A 22,771-nucleotide genomic window follows, 5' to 3' on the forward strand; every position below is an offset into this window, starting at 1 on the left:
AAATTTTTTAAAGAAAAAATCTTGTTCAACTGTGATATCACCACTTCAATCTCTTGAGGATGATTTTCTGTTATAATAACATCATTTACATACACAAGATGATAAACCATATTAGAAGTAGTGAGTCTAACAAACAAGGAAATATTTGTTTTTGTATTTTTGAAACCAAAACTGGAAAGAGTTGTTGTTAATGTTTTAAACCGGGCTCTGGGAGCCTGTTTAAGCCATAAATAGCTTTATTTAGATTATAAACAAGTGATCTATTAGCATTAGTGTATCCTTGGGATTGTACCATATATACATTCCTTTCAAGTTTTTCATTTAAGAAGGCATTATTGAACTTAAATTGCCTTAATTTTCAGCCTAGAGACACTACTATTGTAAGAATTACTCTCCTGATGGTTGGTCTATTTACAGGTGAGTAGATTTGATCATAATCCACTCCCTCTAATTAATGAAATCCCTTACCAACGAGTCGAGCTTTGTATTTCATAATATCTCCATTTTGATTCCTTTATATAGCAAATACCCATTTGCTACCTATAATTGTAGCATTTGGTGGGAAATCGACCAAAATTTATGTTTGACACCTATGTAGAGCCTGAATTTCAATGTCCATGGCCTTCTTTCAATATGGGGAGCTCAGGACTTGAGAGACGTTTCTTGGCACATGGTGGATAGGATCAAGAATAGTAGCTACTAGAGTTTTGTTTTTGGTGATGTCTGATTGGTGGTGTTGGTGGGTCCAACTAAGTGCGGTCCACAAATTAAAAACAAAAATAAAATAAAATAAAATAAAAAAAGAAAAAAGTGGCATATAGCCATAGCCACGGGAAGGAAGAGAGAGAGAATGAAGTCTCTCATTTTTTGAAACAAAGCAAACAGAGAAAGGAAAGAGTTTTCATCGACAAAAGAGGAGAAGAAAATGGGGAGAAAAGAGCATGCTATTTTTTATCCGATTAAATCGGTAAATTTGCTCTATTTCTTATGAAATTTTAATATGATATTTCTGATATAGAGATAAACATTAGGATATAATTTTCTAGTTGTATTGCCTTCTTTTTTATTTGATTTGAGATACCCACTTTGTGGATAGTTTTTGTTGATTTCTTCAGTTTTGATGATGTATTTTATTGATTGTTAAGATGTCCTAGTGCCACTTGGAAGACTGATTGTGTACCTATTATTTGATAGTGGAAGATTTTACTGAACTAGGTTCCATAGATTTTTTGTCTCTCTTTTGGGGGTTTTCCTACGATAAATTCTGGTGTCTAATTATTTAATTTTTGTCATTATATTTGTTGCTTGAAGTATCTTTGGTGTTGTCTATTTAATTGCACAGGTTGTGAAAAAATTATTTTTTGTACTTCCACTATTAGACAAGTTCTTATTGAACCTCAATTTTTCTAACAAAGTGGTATCTAGAGCTTTGGTTGTTTATCTCTGTGCTAATTAAATGGAGAAAAATACTCATGGGCCAAATATGGTCAAATAAAATTCCCAAAATTATTCGATTTGGAAGACTCTCATGGAAGATATGTTGTATAGCAAGGACTTGTATGATCCTGTAGAGGGGGATAAATCCAAAAGTACCAAATCCGATGGTGAATGGAAGAAGTTGAATCGGAAGGCAGTTACTTTGATTAGAAAATGACTTGATCTTAGCGTGTATCCACATGTTGATACCGAAACAAATTCTGAGAAGATGTGAAAGAAATTGAAGGAGTTATATAAGATGAAGAATGAGCAAAACAAAGCATTCTTAATTAGGAAGCTTGTCAATATGAAGTATATTAAAGGTAAATTAATGCTGGAGCACTTGAGCATTTTTCAGGAGACGGTGAATTAACTGATAAACAATGAAATAACTTTAAATGATGAGTTGCAAGCCTTGTTATTGTTGAGCTTTTTGTCTGGTAGTTAGAAAGTTCTGGTTGTGACACTAACTAACTCAGTTCCAAAAAGAAAGTTGACGTTAGCAATGGTTAAAGAGAGCATGTTGAATAAAGAAGCCACAAGAAGAGAGTGAGGTTTGACTACTGCCTTTTCCCAGTCAGAAGCACTTGTTTCAGAGTCACGGGGGAGAAGTCAAAGTAGAAAACCTCACAGTTCTGATAAGTCAGAGAGTTGAAGCAAGTCAAGAGGAAAGTATAAGTCAAGAAAGGAGTTTATTTGTCACCATTGTGGCAAGTCGGGGCATATCAAGGGGTATTGTAAGTTCTTGAAAAGAGAACAATCAAGGGGAAGAAACGAAGACAAAGGTAAAGATAGTGATAAAGAAACTGCTGCTATTGTTTATGAAGATGTTCGAATCACATATGATGAAAATTATGTGAATCTTGTCTGTGATGATTCTACTTGGATTATGGACTCTGGTATCTCATGTCATGTCACTCCAAAGCGTGAATTTTTTACTTCCTATACTGTTGGAAATTTTGGCAAGATCAAATTAGGAGATAAAGGAGTGTGTGATACCCATGGTTCTGAAAATTGGACCGGACCGACTGGTTCGACCGGATTAACCGGGAACCGGTCAGTTAGCCGGTCCAGTTGACGTCTAAAACTGGCCTGCAAAAAACCAGTGAAAAAATCAGCTGAACCGGTGGTTAACCGGTGAATTGGCTGAAATCGGCCGGGTTTTCTGAAGGTCCGGTTCTTCTTATTCAGCATAAAACGGCGTCGTTTTGGTTAGGAAAAAAAAAGAAAAAGTGAAAAACGCGCAGAAGACCCTAATCCCCTCTCCCTTCTATCTCACTCTTGAGTCTCACCAAAATGGAAAAATCCCTAGCCCTATCAGAGCAAACATCCGCCACTAATCTATCCTCGCCATGAAGCCCGTCTCTATCCTCGCTGTCGCCGTAAAGACCCCAATCCCCTCTCACTTTCTGTGCGTAGTGCGAACGTAGCCGTGCCGCCGTGGACTCTTTGCCGTCGCCGTGAGTTCTTCAATCTTTTCCGTCCCTCAACATCTTCTTTGTGCTCTTCTTTATTTTTGCTGATTTCCTCCCTTTTCACTTTAGTTTTTGATTTGTTTCCTCCGTTGTGGGTGGAACGAGTTATTAATTTTTCATTTTTTTGTTAATTTTATTTATTCTGATTTCTGAGTTACTTCACTTGCTTGTTGCTGATTTTTTTTATTCTCAGTTGATGGTGCTATGATGCATTACTTCACTACATTATTTATGTTGAATTTTTTTCTGGTTTTGAGTTGTTTATGACTTCATGCTATGATTCTGATTCTGAGTTGTGTAAGAGTTTATGCTGATTTTTCTGATTTGGTGATTCTGCTTGTTGATCTTCTTGCAGTCATCTCTCTCCATCGGGAACCCAGAACCCCGGTGACCATTCTCAACCAATGGGTTCAAGATGGCTGATCCGTCACTCAGGAAAAAATCCAAGATCTCATCGCATGCCTCTGTCGGAGATGGTGCTATACTCACGCCCTTGAGGTTTTACACTTCAAGTTCCAACGTTTACTTTTCTTTTAGGATATAATGAAGCATATTCAATGGCACCCTTTCATCTAAAACACTGAATGCAGCTAGTTTCTAATTGGGATTCATGTTCATCTTTTAGTGACCGACAATATAAGTTGTAATCGGATCATTGTTTTGTTTCATTTATTTAGGAAAAGTTTGTGCAAGTTGAAATTGATGTTCTGTTCTATGTTACTTTGATGCTAGTTTTATTTAGTTAGTTTATGGTATACGACAAGATACTATGGTGGTGTTTGTTTTATTAATCTATTCACATCTAATGGGATAAGGATAAGTTCAATTTGGTGTATTGTTATGGTAATCACCCTCTTGTGCCTCGAATATTTAGCTTTAAGACTTTTAAGAGTCTCATTTTGGTTCTTTGTTTTTGCTGTGGTATGTTAACAGGTGCCTCCTCACATAGCATTTTTGTATTTCTTGTTGTATGAAATGAGAAAGGAGTGGAATCTGTAATGCCACATACCTGTGTAAATAAATTGATGCAAAAAATTCTCATTTTTTATCCAATTGCTTGTTTGAGAATTCATTTTAATTTATAAATTTTGATATTTGAATTTGATTATGAACTTTTAATGATAAATTATGTATAATTTATTATGTGAAATTGTGAAATTTTAAATTTTATTAGTTTAGAAGTCATTAAATTTAAATATTTGAAATTATATATTAAACTTTTAATAATTTTATTGTATATTTAATTAAACCGGTTCAACCCCTGGTTAGACCCCAGTTGGACCATTAAACCATTAAACCAGTCAGTATACCGGTTCATTGACCGGTCCGGTTCTCGCAACCTTGGTGATATCATTGGTATGGGTGATATGTGGCTTGCAACCAACATGGGATGCAAGTTGCAATTGAAGAATGTTAGGCATGCGTCAGATATACGGTTCAATCTTATTTCAGTGAAGGCATTGGATCAAGAGGGGTATTACACTTCTTTTGGTAGTGGAAAATGCAAGATTACGAAAAAGATCTCATTGTTGCTAAAGAAGACAACAGTCTCACTACTCTCTACCGGTTGCAAACAAAGTTGTGCAAAGAAGAGGTGAATGTAGCTGATGATTCCTCTTCTGATTTGTGACATATACGTCTTGGTCACTTGAGCGAGAAAGGACTAAGCGTTTTAACCAAGAAGCACTCACTTCCAGTGAAAGGTACAACTTTAAATACTTGTACTCATTATTTTGTTGGAAAGCATGCTAGAGTATCATTTCATAGTTTTAGACCTCATAGGAATCACATGTTCTAGATTTAGTTCACACTGATATTTGCACTATGGATGCTAAGACACTAGGTGGTGCATCATATTTTGTTACTTTTATTGATGATTATTCTCGAAAAGCGTGGACTTTTGGTTTGAAATCTAAAGACCAAGTGCTCAGTATCTTCAAACACTTTCATGCAAGTGTTGAAAGAGAAATAGGAATAAAACTGAAATGTGTTCAAGCAGATAATGGTGGTGATACAGGGGTCCATTTGAAGAGTATTGTAATGGGATCAAGCTTAAGAAGATAGTTCCTAAGACTCCTCAACATAATGGAGTTGCAGAGAGAATGAATCGCACTATCAATGATAAAGTCAGATGTATGCTCTCTCATGCAAAGTTGCCTAAATCCTTTTGGAGTGAATTGATGAGGATTGTAGTAGATCTGATCAACCTTTCTCTTTCAGTTTCACTGAATGGTGATATTCCAGAGAAAGTTTAGAGAGGAAAAGATGTCTCCTATAGTCACTTTCGAGTGTTCGGCTACAGGGCGTTTGTTCACATTCCAAGAGATGAAAGGTCCAAACTTGATGGAAAGTCAAAGCAGTGTATCTTCATAGGTTATGGTCACGAAGACTTTGGCTACAGATTATGGGACCCGGTGAGCAAGAAAATAATTAGATGTCAATATGTGATTTTTCTTGAAGATCAAACTATTGAAGATCTTGAGAAGACAGATAAGCCAACAATAACTGTTAGACGTTCTGCTGATGATGAACCTGGTCCTTCCACTAGACCTCCTATTGATGGGTGAGATGTACAGATTGATAATGATGGTGATGATTTGCATGATGAACCTACACCTCAACCCTACCAGATGTTAAAGTTTCACCTGAACTACCAGTTGAGCCTGAATTAAGAAGATCTATTAGAGAGCACTATCCTTCTCAAAAATACTCTCCTCATGAGTATGTGATGAACATTGAGACTGGAAAGGCAGAGAGCTACCAGGAAGTTATGTCTGATGAGCATAAGGAAGATTGGTTGAAGGTCATGCAAGAAGAAATGAAATTCTTGTATGAGAATCATATGTTTGAATTGGTAATGCTACCGAAGGGTAAGAGAGCATTCAAGAATAAATGGGTGTTCAAATTGAAAGCGGATGAAAATGTCTCACGACTAAGGTACAAAGCTCGATTGGTTGTGAAAGGCTTTGAGCAAAAAAAAGGTATTGATTTTGAGGAGATTTTCTCTCCAGTTGTGAAGATGTCCTCTATTCGAGTTGTGCTTGGATTGGTAGCTAGGTTGAATTTAGAGGTTAAGTAGCTTGATGTGAAGACTGCATTCCTTCATGGTGACGTAGATAAAGAAATTTATATGAAACAACCAGAGGGTTTTGAGGTTAAAGGAAAGGAGCACCTTGTATGTAAGTTGAAGAAGAACTTATATGAGTTGAAGCAAGCGCCAAGCAGTGGTACACAAAGTTTGATTCCTTCATGGAAGGTCATAGGTATAGTAAGACTTCTTCTGATTATTGTGTGTATGTTAAGAAATTCTCTGATTGTAATTTTATAATTCTCTTGCTTTATGTTGATGACATGTTGATTGTTGGTCATGACACTAAGAAGATTGAAAGTATTAATGTAACATCCTAACTATCAAAGCTCACGCTTCCAGATGCGTGACTCTGATAGCTCGGACATTACGACGACACTTATACTATTTACTACTAAAATATGAGCCTGTTTAAAACTTTAAACCACAAAACCGCTCCCAAAAATACTTTTGCTATACATATACATAAATAATATTACAAGCATTATCCAATATAGTTCCTATCCCTCTTACAAAATATATCAAGATAAAGGCGAGGGTACAATAAATAATAATCTAAAGCAACACAGAGCATCTCAACAACAATTAAATAAACTCTTCGTGACTTCTGCATCCATATCCTGAAAGAGAAAAAATGTAGGGGTGAGAACATCATCCTCGAAAGGGTTCTTAGTAGAGGGTTTTTGGGAATTACTGTAATAGGATACGTGAAGATAAACCGTACCAGTAATTTTTGCCTCTTTTAAAAAACAACGGTTTACAATAAAAGAGAAATCTAAAATCCTTTTATGAAAGAGGAAACTGTTCATTTAAAACAATATTCAAAAGCCTTTCAAAAGGTTTATCTATGCTGAACCAAAATAGACTTTCATACTTTTCCAAACCAGAAACACAAAATCGAAACCAACCTTTGGTCCATCTCATTTCAACCACGGCCCTAGGCCCAAACACTCCAATCAACAACCAATCAACACAATCCAACAGAGTCCCAGATGCAAACACATATAGGAAGTTCAAGCACAAACAAACAATTATAGCAAGTAGAACGAGTAGCAATTAATCTCAACTAGTCACAAAGGCAAACAAGTATAATATGCACACCCAAATAATGTCACATAGATGCATATGATGCATGCCTGTCCTAGTGGCTGACGATATCATCTGTTGGTTATAGAGCCAACCCGACAAGTCCTGGTAGCTAACCATTGGACTGTTCCTCTGTCATGTCTCCCCAACTCGAGTTATACTTAACATAATCGTGATCATAATCATGATCCATATCCATCACCCTCACTGGTGAATATTCATGGGGGTGAGCTCATCCGAGAATTTCACAGTGCCCGGCCACCCTGACGATATAGGGTCAACAGAGCTTCGAGTCTCCACCTGGAGTACGTAGTGGCTAGCTACTGCTTTCTCCCAGGAAAACTCGTATCTCCGATAGTGGAAGTGCAAATCACAATTATCAATATCTCAGTATATATGCATTCATTCTCAGCCATGGACCAACATCCATCTCAGCCATCTGGCTCACGATTCAATCCAGAACCAGCCAATATTCATATCATACACAACCATTTCGGCTCACGGTTCAATCTAGAACCAGCCAATATTCATAATCATACACAGCCCTTCCGGCCCATCACAAAACAACACTTCCACCATTCAACATCATCAAAATCATAAAATCGGCATTTAAGTCATAAATCACTTTTTCTCAATTCATTTCACTTTGAAATCAAATTTCAACTCTTTTCAGCCTTAGCTTTAAAGATCTCATTTCTCAAATCACCTCAGGCTCATAAGCCACTTTTACTCAGGGTAAAATTCCCTTTGAAAACAATGCCACTCTCGGTATCCTCTTTCCAAAACGTCCATAACCATGGCAAGTTAAAGATTTATTTTGAAATATTCAAAATCATCCATCCAATAATGGAATTTTATAACAAAAGTTTCTCGGCAGAGTCTCAAGTTTTTAGGGGAGAATAACATAACTTATTTCGCCAAATTCACTTAAAATCATTAAAACCTTGGCTTCCTGATTTGAGTAATAAAATAGGATCTAAGCCAAATCGAGTCACGTAATCATTTACCTATTTCAAAGTCGTTTCCTTTACATAGGCAAAACCAACTTCAACTCTCATGATAAATTATAAAGCGTTTCAACTGTTCAAAATTGTCTTAGTCTTGCAAGAATTCAGAATTCAAAGAGTACTTAAAATCTTTCCCAAAACATTTCAAAATGAAACTTGCCAATAGACATTCAGGTTCTTTCAAAGTCATTGAAACTCTTCCAATTGAAACCCTCAAGTCAAATTCATAGGCATTGCCCTTGTCACATTTAAAATAGCTTTAAAACATAAGTTTCATCTAAATAACTTTCTCCTGAAAGAGATACAATGCTTTTCTTAAGAAGTAAGACTAAATCACAATTTCCTCTTTAATAATTCTTTTCAAAAGCATGAACCATCCTTTTCTTGATAATTCAAATAAAATAGTAGAAATCTTTAACTCATTATTTTTCCAAACAACATTTCAACAAGGACTCGGATCTTATAGAAATTTCGGCGACACCTCCCCTAAAACTTGGACTTTGCCACCCGGTTTGAGTCCCAACTAAACCGTTTCACAATCCTTTTCAACAGCCTAAAATCCAAAATCAGTTCAAGACAAGCCAAAATCCAACAGTCATATCAATTTCATATCTCAAGAAAACCGTTTCAAAATTAAATCATTATCAGCCGAATAAACTCATTTCTAAAACTTTAAAGAAATGGTTCAGCAACAATCATTTATCAAATCAGATCATTTAAAGCAAACTAGGCTAAATTAAAGAGTGTATTCTTTTTTTTTACATTCTCAAGAAAATCAACTCAACTCAAATCAATTCTCAATGGATCAAACTCAAATTTTAAATCTTTAAAGAATCAACTTCAAAACATTCCATTTCACAAAGCCGCACAACAATTCAGCCAAACAAATATTCATAATCATTCAAGACGATCAAATAATACATAAGGCTGATACAATCACCAAATACAAAATTGTCTCACAACAGTATCCATATATAATAATTCCAACATATAAAATATAATTTTCGGAAAGCACTCCTACCTCAAAACGCAAATCCATAATCCAAACACCTCATAAGTTCTTTTTGCCTCAACTCGAAATCAAAGGCAGCTTCAAAGCACAGCCCTATACATTTTCGCAACAGCATAAACAGCTTTAAATTACAACAAGCAACCTCAGTTACTAAACTCTAAGAATATTAATACCGTAAAGGCTTTAATGCACGTACGGGATACTAACGTAGGGCTTTCAAAACATAATTTCTTACCGGAATAACAACACGAAGCAGCTGCGATTTCGAACCGGCCCCAACAATAGCTTCGGCGACGGCTAGAAGCTCCGGTGGATCAACTATAAAAATCGCGCAACATTAAAACCTTCTCGAAATTCAAAAAGGCATAAACCTCAAATAAAACCTTTACCGGCAAACTTTTCCGGCGACGGCAGAAGTAACCAAGAGCTCCGAGGCTGGCTCCGGCTGCCACAACAACTTCTCTGGCGGCCATACACGACAGGAGACAACTTCTGCAGCAGCTGGTTGGGCGGCGGCAGCTTTCGACGACGGCACTTCTCGCGTGCGGCAGTCCGGCGGCGCCAAGACCTTTCTCAGCAGAGCGAAGCAGCAGACACGGAGGGGGGTTTCATCTCACTTCTTCCTCGCTGCTGGCAAGGACGACTACCCAGCTCCAGCGGCGCTATCCAGGTGCGACGGCGGCGCGCAAGACAGCGCCCCTCTCTACGCGATGCCTCCCTCTAGGTCTCCCACTCCCTTCTGGTCGTGATACGAACGGCGGCGGCACGGAGGGTTCGACAGTCCCGAGCAGCGCGGCGGCAGCGAGCTAAGCGGCTCCTTCCTCCCCTGCGCGCGCGCGTCCTCCCTTTTTCCCTGAACGGCGCCGACGAGCAGAGGTGTCGACTCCACGAACCAAATGACACTAGCGGCACGGCCCTCTCCCTCACTGGTCTGTTTCTTTCTTCTTCGTGGGCTTTGGGGAAGGTAATGTGTGCTGTGTGATGAGAGGTGAGGCTGGAGGTGCATGAGGGGGAGAAACGGCACTGAGCTAGGAAATGGGGAGCGTGGTTGTGATTCGATTTGAGAAAGGGGAGAGGGATACTGTTGTTGGGTTCAGGGGAAGCTGTGCGTTGAATTGGTGAAGGAGAAAGGGAACCCAACGACTGATGGAGTTAGGTTAGGGAAGGGTTTCATTTTTTCAAAATTTATGGTTAAGGGCATTTTAGTAATTTCACTTAAAATAGGGATAATATCGTAATTAGAAATAAATTCTAATCTAACAATAATAATGTATAAAAATACTATTTGCTCGTCAATTTCACACTTTATTTTCAATAAAATGTTCAAATCCAAAAATTAGAAATAATATACTTAATTTTTTCATTTTCTAAAATAGCAGTACTAATATTTAAAATATTACTCATCGAATCCAAATCATGTAAAACCCCTATTATTTTGTAACTGTCAAATTTATAATCTAAATATAAAAAATAATCTAATAATTATAAAATTGGATACTAATCATAACTTGTCTCAAATTCGATAAATAAAAAATTTGCCTTAATTACCTTATATAAAATAATTTCTGAAATTAAGGCTATAAATAACTATATGATTTGATACTTGATCATAAAAAGACTTTTCAAAGGTTCTGGGTCTTACAATTAAGAAAGACTTGAACAGATCCTTTGCAATGAAGGATTTGGGTCCTGCAAAGAAAATCCTTGGCAAGAGTATCACTCGTGATAAAAAGAATAGAAACTGTGGTTGTCGCAGCAGAAGTATATTGAGAAGGTTTTAGAGAGGTTTAGTATGAGTAATTCCAAATCTGTTAGTACTCCACTTGCTAGTCATTTCAAACTGAGTTCGCGGCAATCTCCTATAAATGAGAAAGAGAAAGCATAAATGAAGAAGATTCCATATGCATCTGTAGTTGACAGTTTGATGTATGCTATGGTTTGCATTAGACCGGATATTGCTCATGTCGTTGGAGTTGTTAGTCGATTTCTCTCTAATCCTGGCAAGGAACATTGGCAAACAATGAAGTGGATTGTCAGATACCTTAATGGTACTTTCAGAGTTTGTTTATGCTTTAGGAGTAGCCAACCTGTGTTGGATGGTTATACAGATGTGGATATGGCTGGGGATCATGATTCAAGAAAGTCTATTTCTAGTTATATGATGACTTTTGTAGAGGGGCTGTGTCGTGACAATCTCAATTTCAGAAATGTGTTGCTTTGTCTACTACAGAGGTAGAATACATTGTTGTTGTTGAAACTTCTAAAGAACTCTTGTGGATGAAGAAATTTCTACAAGAATTAGGCATCAATCAAGAGAAATTTGTGTTATTTTGTGATAGTCAGAGTGCTATCCATCTCAGCAAGAATCCGACGTTTCATTCCAGATCGAAGCACATAGAGGTGAGGTATCATTAGATACGTCAAGCGCTTGAAATGAAGTCATATGCACTTGAGAAGATCCATACTGATGATAATGGTTTAGATATGCTGACTAAGAGTTTACCTACAGTAAAGTTTGATTCCTGCAAAGAAAAGGTGAGCTTGGTGGAGCAGCCTATCCCCACTTGAGTTGGTGAGAAAAAAATTTGTTGGTGGATCCCGAACTAAGTAGGGCCTACAAGTTAAAAACAAAAATAAAATAAAATAAAATAAAGAAAGAAGTGGCATATAGCCACGGGAAGGAAGAGAGAGAGAATGAACTCTCTCATTTTTTGAAACAAAGCAAATAGAGAGAGGAGAGAGTTTTCATCGATGAAAGAGGAGAAGAAAAATGGGAAAAAAGAGCATGCCATTTTTTATTCGATTAAATCCGTAAACTTGCTCTATTTTTTATGAAATTTTAGTATGTTATTCTTGGTGTAAAGATGAACATTAGGATATAACTTGCTAGTTGTATTGCCTTCTCTTTTGTCTGATTTGAGATACTCACTTTGTGGAGGGTTTATGTTGATTCCATCAGTTTTGATGATGTATTTTGTTTATTGTTGAGATGCCCTAGTACCACTAAGAAGACTGATTGTGTACCCATTATTTGATAGTGGAAGATTTTACTAGACTAAGTCCCGTGGATTTTTTATCCCTCTTTAAGGGATTTTTTCACAATAAAATTTTGGTATCTGATTATTTAATTTCTACCATTATATTTGTTGTTTAGAGTATTTTTGGTATTACCTATTTAATCGTACAAGTTGTAAAAAAATTATTTTTGGTGCTTCTACTGTTAGACAGGTTCTTATTGAACCTCAATTTTCCCAACAGGTGGAACACATATTCCTATGCCATTGATGGGGATAGAATTATTAGTTTGATGTGTTGAAAAGGGTTCATAGTTTTTGGTTCACTAGTTCTAGCTGTTGTAGTTGAGGGAGTAGGGTCTAAACTGAGAGATTCTGTAGTGTGAGTGTTGTTATTAATTGTGAAAGTATTGGAAAGTATCATTAGTATTAAATCTGGAGCAGTAGAGGATACTTTTTGAATATAAAATATTGGTGAATCTACGATATCAACATTAGAAGTTGTACTTATATTTTGGGAATAGTTAGAGAACATATCTAAATATTAAAATATTGACCCATTAAATATAACATGTCTAGCTAAATACACCTTACCAAACAACATGTAATAGCAATTCTAAACATCATGATCAAACCTGTAAAATAATTGAATGAGTGATCAAACCTGTAATAGCAATTCCAAACAACATGATTATTGCGGCTACATAATTGCCATTGGATTCTTGAATTATTATTATTGTTGTTGAAACCATATATATCTGCCTCCTTTCTGATTGTTTCGTCCTCCACGTTGATGCCGGAAATTATTATTTCTAAAATTTTCAAAAGATAGTGTTGGTTGTGCTAGATGTGCTACTGACATTCCTGATGCAGGTCGCTTAAACCATTCCAACATATCTTTAAAGGAAATTAAAAATGATTCTGCCTCAACTACTTTGATTGATCCTAATATTGACATGATAGAGCCAATGTAGACTGAATATTCTTCAGTAAGACCATTAATGATGGATTGAAGATGATCTGCTGATGGTACTTCATAGCCAATCGAAAATAGATAATCAACGATTTTGTGAATATTAGTTAGATATTCAGATGATGTCTAAGTTTTCTTGCAAGATCTGAGTTAGAATTTGAGACATTGTTCTCTTGCAATCGAAGCTGTTTGAAAATACTCATCAATCTTGAACCAAACCTCATGCAGACTATGAAGATGTAAAACTTTATTTTTAAGAGGTGTAGCCATGGAAACTACTAACCAAGTAGTGAAAGTGAGGTCTTGAAGTTTTTATGTTTTGAAGGTTTCTAACTGAGTGGTAGTTTTCTTGGCTTCATCAGGTATGAATTATTGAGGAATCTTGGTTGCATCTAGATGATCTTCCATCCCCAGACTCTGAAGAGTAAGCAAAATCAGATGCTTTCACATGGAGTAATTATCATCAGAGTTTATCAGCTATGGGGAGAAATTTTTTTTTTTGTTGAATCAGATAATATAATTTTCATTATAAAAGTGATGCTGGAAGAATGACTCTAGATATCATATGAGAGTTTGAACTAGAAAGAAAAGATAAGAAACGGAACAAAAAAAAAGAAGAATCGAAATACCGAGACAAAGAGAATTTATGTAGAAAAAGATAATTTGCGTCAGAAAAAAAAAAATTATCATCATTCGTTATTAGTAATAGTACAACTCTCTCTTTTATACTAATACAGACCTTCTATGCAACACTAAATCAAAACTAAAGGATAAAGACTAGCTAAAACCAGTTGCACCTAACTAACAACTAATAGCCTAATCCAGGGGTATGGAGGCTAGTGTTGAGGAAGGGAAACAATGGTCTCCCAAATTAAAAATTATAATGTATAAGGTTATTAATTTTTATATTACTCTCCCTTAATTTTAATTTTTTTCTTCTTTAAGAATTATATTTTTATATTGACCCCTCCTAAAAATTGTTCTAACTCTATCCTTGGCCTAACTAACTATATTTTTAATAGCATAAACAATTATGTCATTATAGTTATTAATACATGTAAAAATTATTATTAAATTATGAAAAAAATAACTTATTTTTTATTTATTATTATAAAAGATTTAATTGGTATTTTTTTAGAAGCTAATTAGTTAAGATGAAAATCCTGCTAATTTTACTTTGCCATTTTACTCTAATTCTTTTAAACCGATTTGTTTTTCTTTTATTAATTTCTATTTCTAAACTCCTTTCGAGTCATTTCTTATGTAGGAATAAAAATCATATATGATGATACACCATATTTATGTTTCGATTTTTTTTCAATTATAGAAAAGATATCCTCCATAACACAAAAAGACAATATAAATATAATTTAAACTATCTTATCTGGCTCCACTCATATATATATTTTATGATTTATTATTCGTAGATTCAAATTAATTATTAAAATTAATTATTGGTATAAAATATATATTAAAAATAAATTAGATTTAATTAAAAAAAAAAAACAACACAATGGGTTGCAAACAAAACAGAGGAGAGGCGAGGGAACTGGGAAGTAGAAGAGGAAAGACAGGGCACTGAAAGCAATGAATTCTGCAAATTCACCATTGGTTCTTCCATTCCTCTTCTTCCTCGTCACCTCTTTCTTCCATGATTCTCTCTTTCGCGCCTCAGCGCAGAAAACGTAAGCTCTTATCTTTCTTCCATGGTTTTTTGCTCGAATTGCGCACACATCCTAATATACCCGATTTGTTGATCTATACAATAGCTTTGATATATGATCTAATTTTTGCTAAAGCTGGAAAGTTTGTTTTGTATTTGAATTGGCTAGGGATTGGATCAACAAAGAGAATCAAAATGGGAATGAGTTTGGGGAGCGAAGAGGTAGAGTTCTAATGAGCTTCAAAGAAAAGCCCTCAGGAAGTAACGTTACCTTTGAATGCACTCCTTCTGGTCCCTGCGTTCCATGCCTCTACTCCGAAAAGGTTCCGTTTTTTCCATTTTGATCTTATATAAGATAATGATTTTCTTTTCCTTTTCAATTTTGTAATATAGTTGTTGTTGTTCTTAAATAGAATGTCATTTTTTTTTTAAAATTTTATCAAATTGAGGGGTTAGGGTTTCTGTTTATCTTCTGGATTTAAAATATTTTCTGTGTTATTACAATAACAGTTATTTCATTTTGCAACTAGATATATAATGAAGCTGTCTAATTGATAAAGGCTATGTGAAAATTATGAATAAATATAGATCTGGCTTCAGTTTGTGTTTTGTTGCTACCTGGTTTTATGTTGATTTAAGACTATTTGAGGAGATTGTGTGTATCATTTTGTACACGTTTGTTCATGAAAACTTGGGGCAAAGCAAAAGTATTGATGGGATTTTGCGGGGTATGAGTATGGTGTGGGGGTCAGTGGTGAATGTTTATTCAAGTTCATAATCTTCAGTGTTCCTCATCCTAAAGAAGTTTTATGAAGCTTTCAAAAGAAATAAGATCCTTAGGATTTCCAACATGTTGTAACCCCTTGGTTAAATTTGATTGTAGCTTTTTTTCATGGATAGCTTTTTTCCTTCTTGTTATCTATGGGCTTTGATTTTGTTTTATATGGAAGCTCTTTTGGGGATCGCAGGGTGATGAGAAATATCGTTGCGGTGAAACTGGCTACCGTATTCCATTCAAATGCTTAGAAATCAAAGACACAACTAAGGGAAAAGAGAAAATAAATCCTCGTGAAGGGCGGTCTTTGTTTGAATTCTCCAACAATATCGAAACGTCAGACGAACTGTCACATGTTTCTGGAGAGTTTACTACTACGCAATCACATAGACATTTGCTAGATGATTCGTCGGCTTCAGATAATAAATCACAGGCTTACATCACTTATAGAAGCTGTATACCCCCAGCTAGTGGAGAGAAGTTGTCAGTTCTAAATTTTGAGGTAATGTTCAGTTTTAGCTCTCCATTAACGTTGAATTTGATTAATAGCTTCTGAACTTGGTTGATTGGAAAAATTGAATCGTTTAGTTAGTGGAACTAGTATATCAGATAATCACATCCAGTAAAGGAAACTAAGACGTTACATGGCTAACCTGTGCTGTTTTGTCTGCTGCTAAGTGTTTGTACCTGCAAATTCATGTGTTCGAAATGAATAACAAATTATCAAACAATAATCATTATCCTTGAACTGCTGGAAAAGCTGTCAGTCATGAATGTCTTTTTTATGTGACGGATTCAAGTGGTAAATGTTTGAATTTTCCAATCAAAGGGCTATTCTTTAGATCATAAGATGCATCTTTCAGGTTCTACTGCCAAATAATTCCGTCTGAAGTTTTCCTATGTGTTTATCAGCCCTAAGCACTCAAGTAAACATCGTGTTCATTGCTTGAAATTACAATTGTAACCGCAGTCAAGGATTTTATGCAGCATATTTGCAAAATGTCCCATTTGATTAAAAAAATATTATGACTCATTGACATATAGCAATAGTTATTTATCAGAATTCAGAACTTTTGGGGATTATCAATGTGCTGTCACTGCTGTGATTCATCTCATTTTCTTAGCCATCAATAGTCTCTTGGCTTTAGAATTACCCCTTAGTGATTCATCAATGAAATCAGATCTGAGCTGCAATTTTAAGTCATTTTACCACGATAAGGTTTTTTTCTTTTTTTCCTATATGCCACCTTATTTAGATTTTCTTATCGGGACAAATTCAACCATGTCTTTTGTATGCATAATGCCAAACAAAATGCAAGCAAATGGCCTTCAAATTTGAAAAAAGATGGTTGTTCAGCCACATTTACTGCAATGTAGATATTGAACAGTAGTAATTTGTTTGTCACTTATATTTATTGCTTTACATTTTTACTTGTTGAACAGCATATGATTAACATTAGCGGATCATGCTTTTTTTTGTGTAAAAATTTTGACAGGCGATCATGCTTTTTTTATTGGCCATTAGTGGATCATTCATATACCTGAGAAAGAAGAAGGCGGTTTCTGTTTCTGGCTATACAGCTGTAAGGTCTCAAACAAACTCGCGCTTTTGAAATAGACAACTTCTGTATCATGATTCATGAGATTTCTTCCCCACTGAATCTTGTTATTTTTTGCTCATTTTTCTAGTCAAAATGTATGATATTATTATTGATATAGGCTAAATGTTTGGATTTAGCAGCATCCAAATATATTCATTGTATTTTGTAGCTATTCAATGTGGTACAGTTTTAGGTGGTTTTCTTTTTTTTTTTATTAAATGGGCATCTTTGCCTGTTGCCACTATAGTCGAAGACTCAAATGTCATGGAAAGTTCCTAAATATTCTATTATTGCTAAATATTTTGATTCATTCCAACTTGATTACTAAGAAAAGAATTATAAAGCCTGGTTGTGAAGTCAAAATAGAAGCTATAGTATAGTTATAATATTGTATTATGAATGAGATATGTTTACTTTATTCGCACTAGGTACTAAGATAAGAAATATGACGATGTCAATGGGAAAATATGTTGTTGATGGCGCATCAAAATAATAAACTCGCATTTCTGTATTAAAAGTTTTCACATCCGTTATTGCCTATCATAACACTCAGTCTCTTCGACATTGTAAAATGTAAAGACTCTTTCTCATGATTCTGCTTTCAGCATGATCATGTTCAAAAATGGGTATATATATTTTTAAATCGAATACTACAAATATTAGGCAACCTCCACCCATTGGGAACTCTTGTTTTAGTTTTACGAGAGGCTAAAATCCTGTCCCCGGGTGAGGGGTCTCTAACCACCTAAAGTGGTACCAACCGAACTAATTGGCATCCATTAGGAACTCTTATGACCGTTGATTTTAGAAACATAATTATGACTATATTACCAGAGTCCCGAAAACACCCAAGACGAAAAGGTTCCATGATAACTCAGCTCAAGCTTACATGTGATCATTTCAGCTGCTGTCATTATAGGGTGATTCCGTTATTGCAATAAAATTGGGCAGAAAATGAAAATATGGAAGAACACTTATCCTATTTCACATTTTCTTTTAATTACCTTTTAACCTTCTTGACTTTGAACCTATTTTCCGAAGTTTCTCAACATATTTCAAATAAATTCAAAGCAAACTAGTACACTCAGCATTCTAACTTCTAAATGAAGAAAGCAAGTTCTGTCTCGATGCAACGTCCCTCTCAAACCCCTAGGCAGTAAGCAGAGGACTCGTGATATCATTCGATTATGTAAAGATAAACACCTGCACTTTCATTTGTCACCATCAACTATCTCAAATAAACATGATGGGATATTGGACAGTCAACCCTCAAAAATCTCCCTTCCCTAACTTAAGATTTAATTGGCAAAAAAAAAAAAAAAAATTGACAGAACAAGATATACCAAGTTATTGCCGCTAAAAAATATACAATACCAATTGGAAGCTTGTGTCAGTTCTATAGGTTTCTTTGTCCAAATAAGATGGAGGTAGTAGCAGCAGCAGCAAGAAAGCTCCAGCAGAAAGAATTATATTGTCGATAACCTCCACTTAACAGTGAAACTCCCTTTTTCCTTAAAAGACATCTACAGTAACAGCAGAGCAGTAACTACAAACAGAGAGATATAAAGTCACAAAAAATAGTCTGGGGTCTTCCGCGTAGTGTCGGGCTCAATTTGCCTGGGAGCTGGATCAAACTGCAGAAAATTCTGATCCATGTTCTCTCCAATTTCCAATATGGCTGCCATATTCCCACATCGGTAACAGTAATTTGGAGCGCTAAAAACGGTCACTACATTCTTTTCCTTAAAGAGTCATCAAAACAACAGTCAATACATAGAATGCAACAGGCTATGTTAAACATAAACACACTAATCACACGGAATCAAATACAATGTCAATCACCTGGCACCAATTGTACCCTTCCATGACAAGCTGGTGAGCCCTAGATATCAGGGAGAGACCATTGGTATGATTGAACTGAGCAGCAATATCCTGGCCAAATGTGTATCCAGCACCACGTGGAGATATTCCCCAACCACAGCGATCATCTGGATCAGACCACAAGAGGTCACACATTGGTCCTTCATGCGGAACCTATAATGCATGAAGACAGCTGTCAGTCAACTGATGAAGCAATCTAAGAGCCTAACCACGCAATGCTGAAGTAAATACTTAATGTGTGACCAAAATGAAGTGAAACATTTCCATCACAATACAAGCTTATTATAAACCACAACTAACAGTTACAAAATCACATAGGAAGAATTTTAAGTATACCAGGTACACCGGTGTTCCAATAATTTTAACCATTAATCTCAATTATAAAAATTATATATAATATATATTAATTAAAATCAACGGTTAAGATTATTAGACCGGTGTTAGGGTACATTTGAAAACTTTCCAATCACATAATCTATAATTTATACCAAATTGCTTTTCACAAAAGAATAACTCTGAAGCTCAGAAACAAGCTTCATCTAAAATGTTGTCATACCAAATAAATCATGAGAGCTTGCAATTGCAATAGCCATTTAATAACACAAACCTCCTGTATGCGGTCCAAGGCACGGATATTATCCAGCGTATCCAAAGAAGGTGACAGGCCTCCATGCAAGCAGAAAATCTGAAACATGCATGGAAGTTAAGTTAAACTGGCATAAAGAAATAGGAAACATTGTGCAAGATATTTAACTCAAACCTGACTCTCAATGAGGGCAGTTAGTGGTAAATAATCAAACAGGTCGGTAAAGTACTTCCAGACATTGGCATTCCCATATTTTCTCAAGCATTCATCATAGAAGCCATACCTGAAAGCAGGTGAGGTGAAACGTTATGAAAAACCATTAATAAATTGCTGTCAGCATGTGTAACCATGAATTTGGTATTTGCCGCATTCATAAGCACCCTATGCATGCACCAAGGTTCTTTTTGGTAAGGTATGCATCATGGAGTTCACAACTCTTTTTACAAAGTAATAAAAAAAAATATAGCTCTAGCATCTAAACTCAGAAACATGAAAACCATTAGCAACAAAGTACATATATCTGCACATCAAATTCATTTATTTTGATACTAAATAATACATCAGAATAATGATGATAAACACAGATAAGAAAGAATATCATAGTGTCGTTACAAAAACCAAGTTGCTGATCTTAACCAAGACAATTAACATTTCCTTCCAAATAGATATAAACCTATGGCCAAGTTGTAAAAACAATGAATGCATGACGGCAGCAACAATTAACCTATTCTCAAACTTTTTGCAAGGTAATGTTAAAAACATGATCCATCACACAAGTTGCAGTGAGTTAAACATAAATAGAGAGTAAAATGTTCTTACACTTGAGTAATTTGACGGCTTTCATGATTTCCCCTAAGAATTGTAATTCTATCTCTATAACGGACTTTTAAGATCACCAAAAGTGTAACCGTCTCCACTGAATAGTACCCACGATCTGCAAATAGCCAGCGCCATGAGGACTGGTAGCAATTCCAACATATGCAGAGACTATAATTTAAACATAATCAAAAGCAATGACAGGAAAGAAGGGGGGAAAGATGATAATGGCCAATGCAGGGTACCTTATTATAGCTAAAGCCTAAAACTTTTAACAGCCTAAAATATTAAAGTTATTAAGCACCATATCCTTCCCTAAAGACATTTCTATGACGCCGGATTTTGACCCCCTCTTTACTAAAATGAACAAGTGCTTGGGATGTTCTGCTTCTTTTAAAGCTGCCAGCAATTTGTCAAATCTCAAAGGCCTGGTTCACTGCTCATGAACATTTACCCTATTAAATCTTCCCATGCAACTTATGATTTCATTTATCCATCACCATCAACAATTCGAACAACAACATTTTTCCTTCAGTTCACCAGTCTTTTAAAATTCAAACTTGAAAATATTTAGAATAATCACAACTAGCAAGAATGATTGATATGCTTTTCCCCCCTACTTAGTCTTGCTATTTATATCTCCACAGTTTATCACCATTGTTACCCTACTCCACATATTTCATAAGATAATCTAACGGCTAGATTTTCAATTCCAAACTTGCCCCATGCACAATCCTATCATGGATGCATCGCAACCACTCTAGCAAAAGAGAAGAGTGGAGTTACGAAGGATGCAAGTTTCACCAAGCATATATCGTTCCAAGTTCCACCAAGCATGTGTTAAGGCATAACTAAAAGGAACTAAAAAGATTGAGGTTTATATAGATTTCTACAGCAGTATCAATGCTATAAAGTAAACACAATACGGAGCTTACAGATGGAACTAATCAAGTTTGTTTCATGCAAATAACGCATCAAACACATTAACAAACTACCACAATATGCCAAAACAAGTATGAAATGATGGAAAAAGACTTGAAACTAGTTCAATTGCTAACTTAGAAGGAAAAGGAGAAGTAAAGCTCCCCTAGTTTTTCTTGCTGAAAAACAATCTGTCACAAACATACACGGTTGCAAAACATGAAAACAACATAACAGTTTTGAACAATCAGACGCCTCCAGTTAACAACGGATGTAACCTGCTATAAATTTCAAGAGGAATACAAAAAACAAAAAAAGAAAGAGGGGGGGGGGGGGGGTTCAGATCGCTAAGAAAGTCATCCCAAAATGCTCCAGAACCCAAAACGATGAAGCAGTATCCCAACATATATCAAATAGGAAAAAATAAACACATAAAAGCTTTAAAGTCGAACCCAATATACAACAAAGCTATCAACCTCGTTATTTTCCTTAATCTCCATAAAAACCAAGGCTTAAAAAAATAAGTAAATTATTATATCAACCAGCAAACATTTCTTTAGGGGAAAAAATGACAGAAACCAAAAACAGAAAGGGGAATTTTTGAAGGAGAAAAAAAACTGACCTACATAGTCGCCCATGAAAAGATAATTAGTGTCAGGAGCGCTGCCTCCTATCCGGAACAGCTCGATGAGATCGTAGAACTGGCCATGGATGTCACCGCAAACCGTAACGGGACACTTCACCGGCTGCACGTTCCACTCCTCCACAAGAATCGCCCTCGCCTGATCGCATAGTGCCTTCACCTCCGCCTCCCCCAGCGGTTTGCACTCCATCAGCTGCTCTATCTGCCGGTCCAGATCCGCGTTCGACGGCATCGTTCTCTCTCTCTCTCTCTCAGATCTGAAAAAGCTTTGAGATCTTCGATCGATCGGTTATTTTTGCGAAGAGACGTCGAATCGGTTTTGAGGGTTAAGCTGACCGGAGAGTCGCCGGCGGCGAGCGGAGGAGGAGGAGCTTCGGGGAAGCGGTTCCGAGGCGAAAAGCGGGGAGCGGAACGACACGTTTCGGAGGAGAAGGGGTTGGGATTGGCTTCTTCGGCCCCTCAATCATTTCATATCTTTTTTTTCCTTTCGACCTCTCTGTTTTTCTTTTTCCTTTTTCTTTTTTTTTTCTTCTTCGTGTCGCAGTTATTATTATTATTTTTTTTTTTTACTTCTCTTGAAAAAACAATAAAAATTAAAAGAAAGAAAAGCAGGACAACAGAAAAGAAAAGTATTGGGAAAAATTATATTTTATTTTATGATTATTTTATTATATTTTAAATTTACACTCAGAATGGAAGAAAGTAACGCGGAAATTGCCGGGAAGGTGGGGGAGCCTGGCTAGTGGCTGCCATA

At 35.9% G+C, this 22,771-nt stretch overlaps 2 protein-coding genes across 3 annotated transcripts; one reads left to right on the plus strand and one right to left on the minus strand.

The window, feature by feature from the left end:
* The first annotated feature begins 14,634 nt into the window (after positions 1-14,634).
* LOC130979321 (uncharacterized) lies at positions 14,635-17,480 on the plus strand. 2 transcript variants are annotated; one of them, XM_057902738.1, is made up of 4 exons: positions 14,635-14,816; positions 14,964-15,117; positions 15,745-16,071; positions 17,066-17,480. In XM_057902738.1, exons 1-4 carry the CDS (start codon positions 14,719-14,721, stop codon positions 17,180-17,182), a joined length of 696 nt encoding a protein of 231 aa, XP_057758721.1. In that variant the 5' UTR covers positions 14,635-14,718; the 3' UTR covers positions 17,183-17,480. The 2 variants fall into 2 exon arrangements, with proteins under 2 accessions (XP_057758721.1, XP_057758722.1); XM_057902739.1 differs by having other exon boundaries at positions 15,763-16,071.
* A 670-nt stretch (positions 17,481-18,150) lies between these two features.
* Positions 18,151-22,557, minus strand: LOC130979319 (serine/threonine-protein phosphatase PP2A-2 catalytic subunit). Its single transcript, XM_057902737.1, has 6 exons — positions 21,997-22,557; positions 20,457-20,571; positions 19,812-19,920; positions 19,659-19,736; positions 19,013-19,204; positions 18,151-18,912 (listed from the first exon to the last, which is right to left on the minus strand). Exons 1-6 carry the CDS (start codon positions 22,247-22,249, stop codon positions 18,739-18,741), a joined length of 921 nt encoding a protein of 306 aa, XP_057758720.1. The 5' UTR covers positions 22,250-22,557; the 3' UTR covers positions 18,151-18,738.
* Positions 22,558-22,771: the final 214 nt, after the last annotated feature.

This window comes from Arachis stenosperma, chromosome 5 (assembly GCF_014773155.1).
Source record: "Arachis stenosperma cultivar V10309 chromosome 5, arast.V10309.gnm1.PFL2, whole genome shotgun sequence".
NCBI classification, from domain to species: Eukaryota; Viridiplantae; Streptophyta; class Magnoliopsida; order Fabales; family Fabaceae; genus Arachis; species Arachis stenosperma.

Excerpts from the sequence above, each read along its gene's own strand:
- LOC130979321 (XM_057902738.1), top strand. The coding sequence starts at position 14,719 with ATGAATTCTGCAAATTCACCATTGGTTCTTCCATTCCTCTTCTTCCTC. Across the intron at positions 15,118-15,744 it reads CATGCCTCTACTCCGAAAAG|CTCTTTTGGGGATCGCAGGG; the intron begins GTTCCGTTTTTT and ends TTTATATGGAAG. Across the intron at positions 16,072-17,065 it reads TGTCAGTTCTAAATTTTGAG|GCGATCATGCTTTTTTTATT; the intron begins GTAATGTTCAGT and ends AAATTTTGACAG.
- LOC130979319 (XM_057902737.1), bottom strand. The coding sequence starts at position 22,249 with ATGCCGTCGAACGCGGATCTGGACCGGCAGATAGAGCAGCTGATGGAG. Across the intron at positions 19,205-19,658 it reads CCTTGGACCGCATACAGGAG|GTTCCGCATGAAGGACCAAT; the intron begins GTTTGTGTTATT and ends CATGCATTATAG. Across the intron at positions 18,913-19,012 it reads AAGGGTACAATTGGTGCCAG|GAAAAGAATGTAGTGACCGT; the intron begins GTGATTGACATT and ends TGACTCTTTAAG.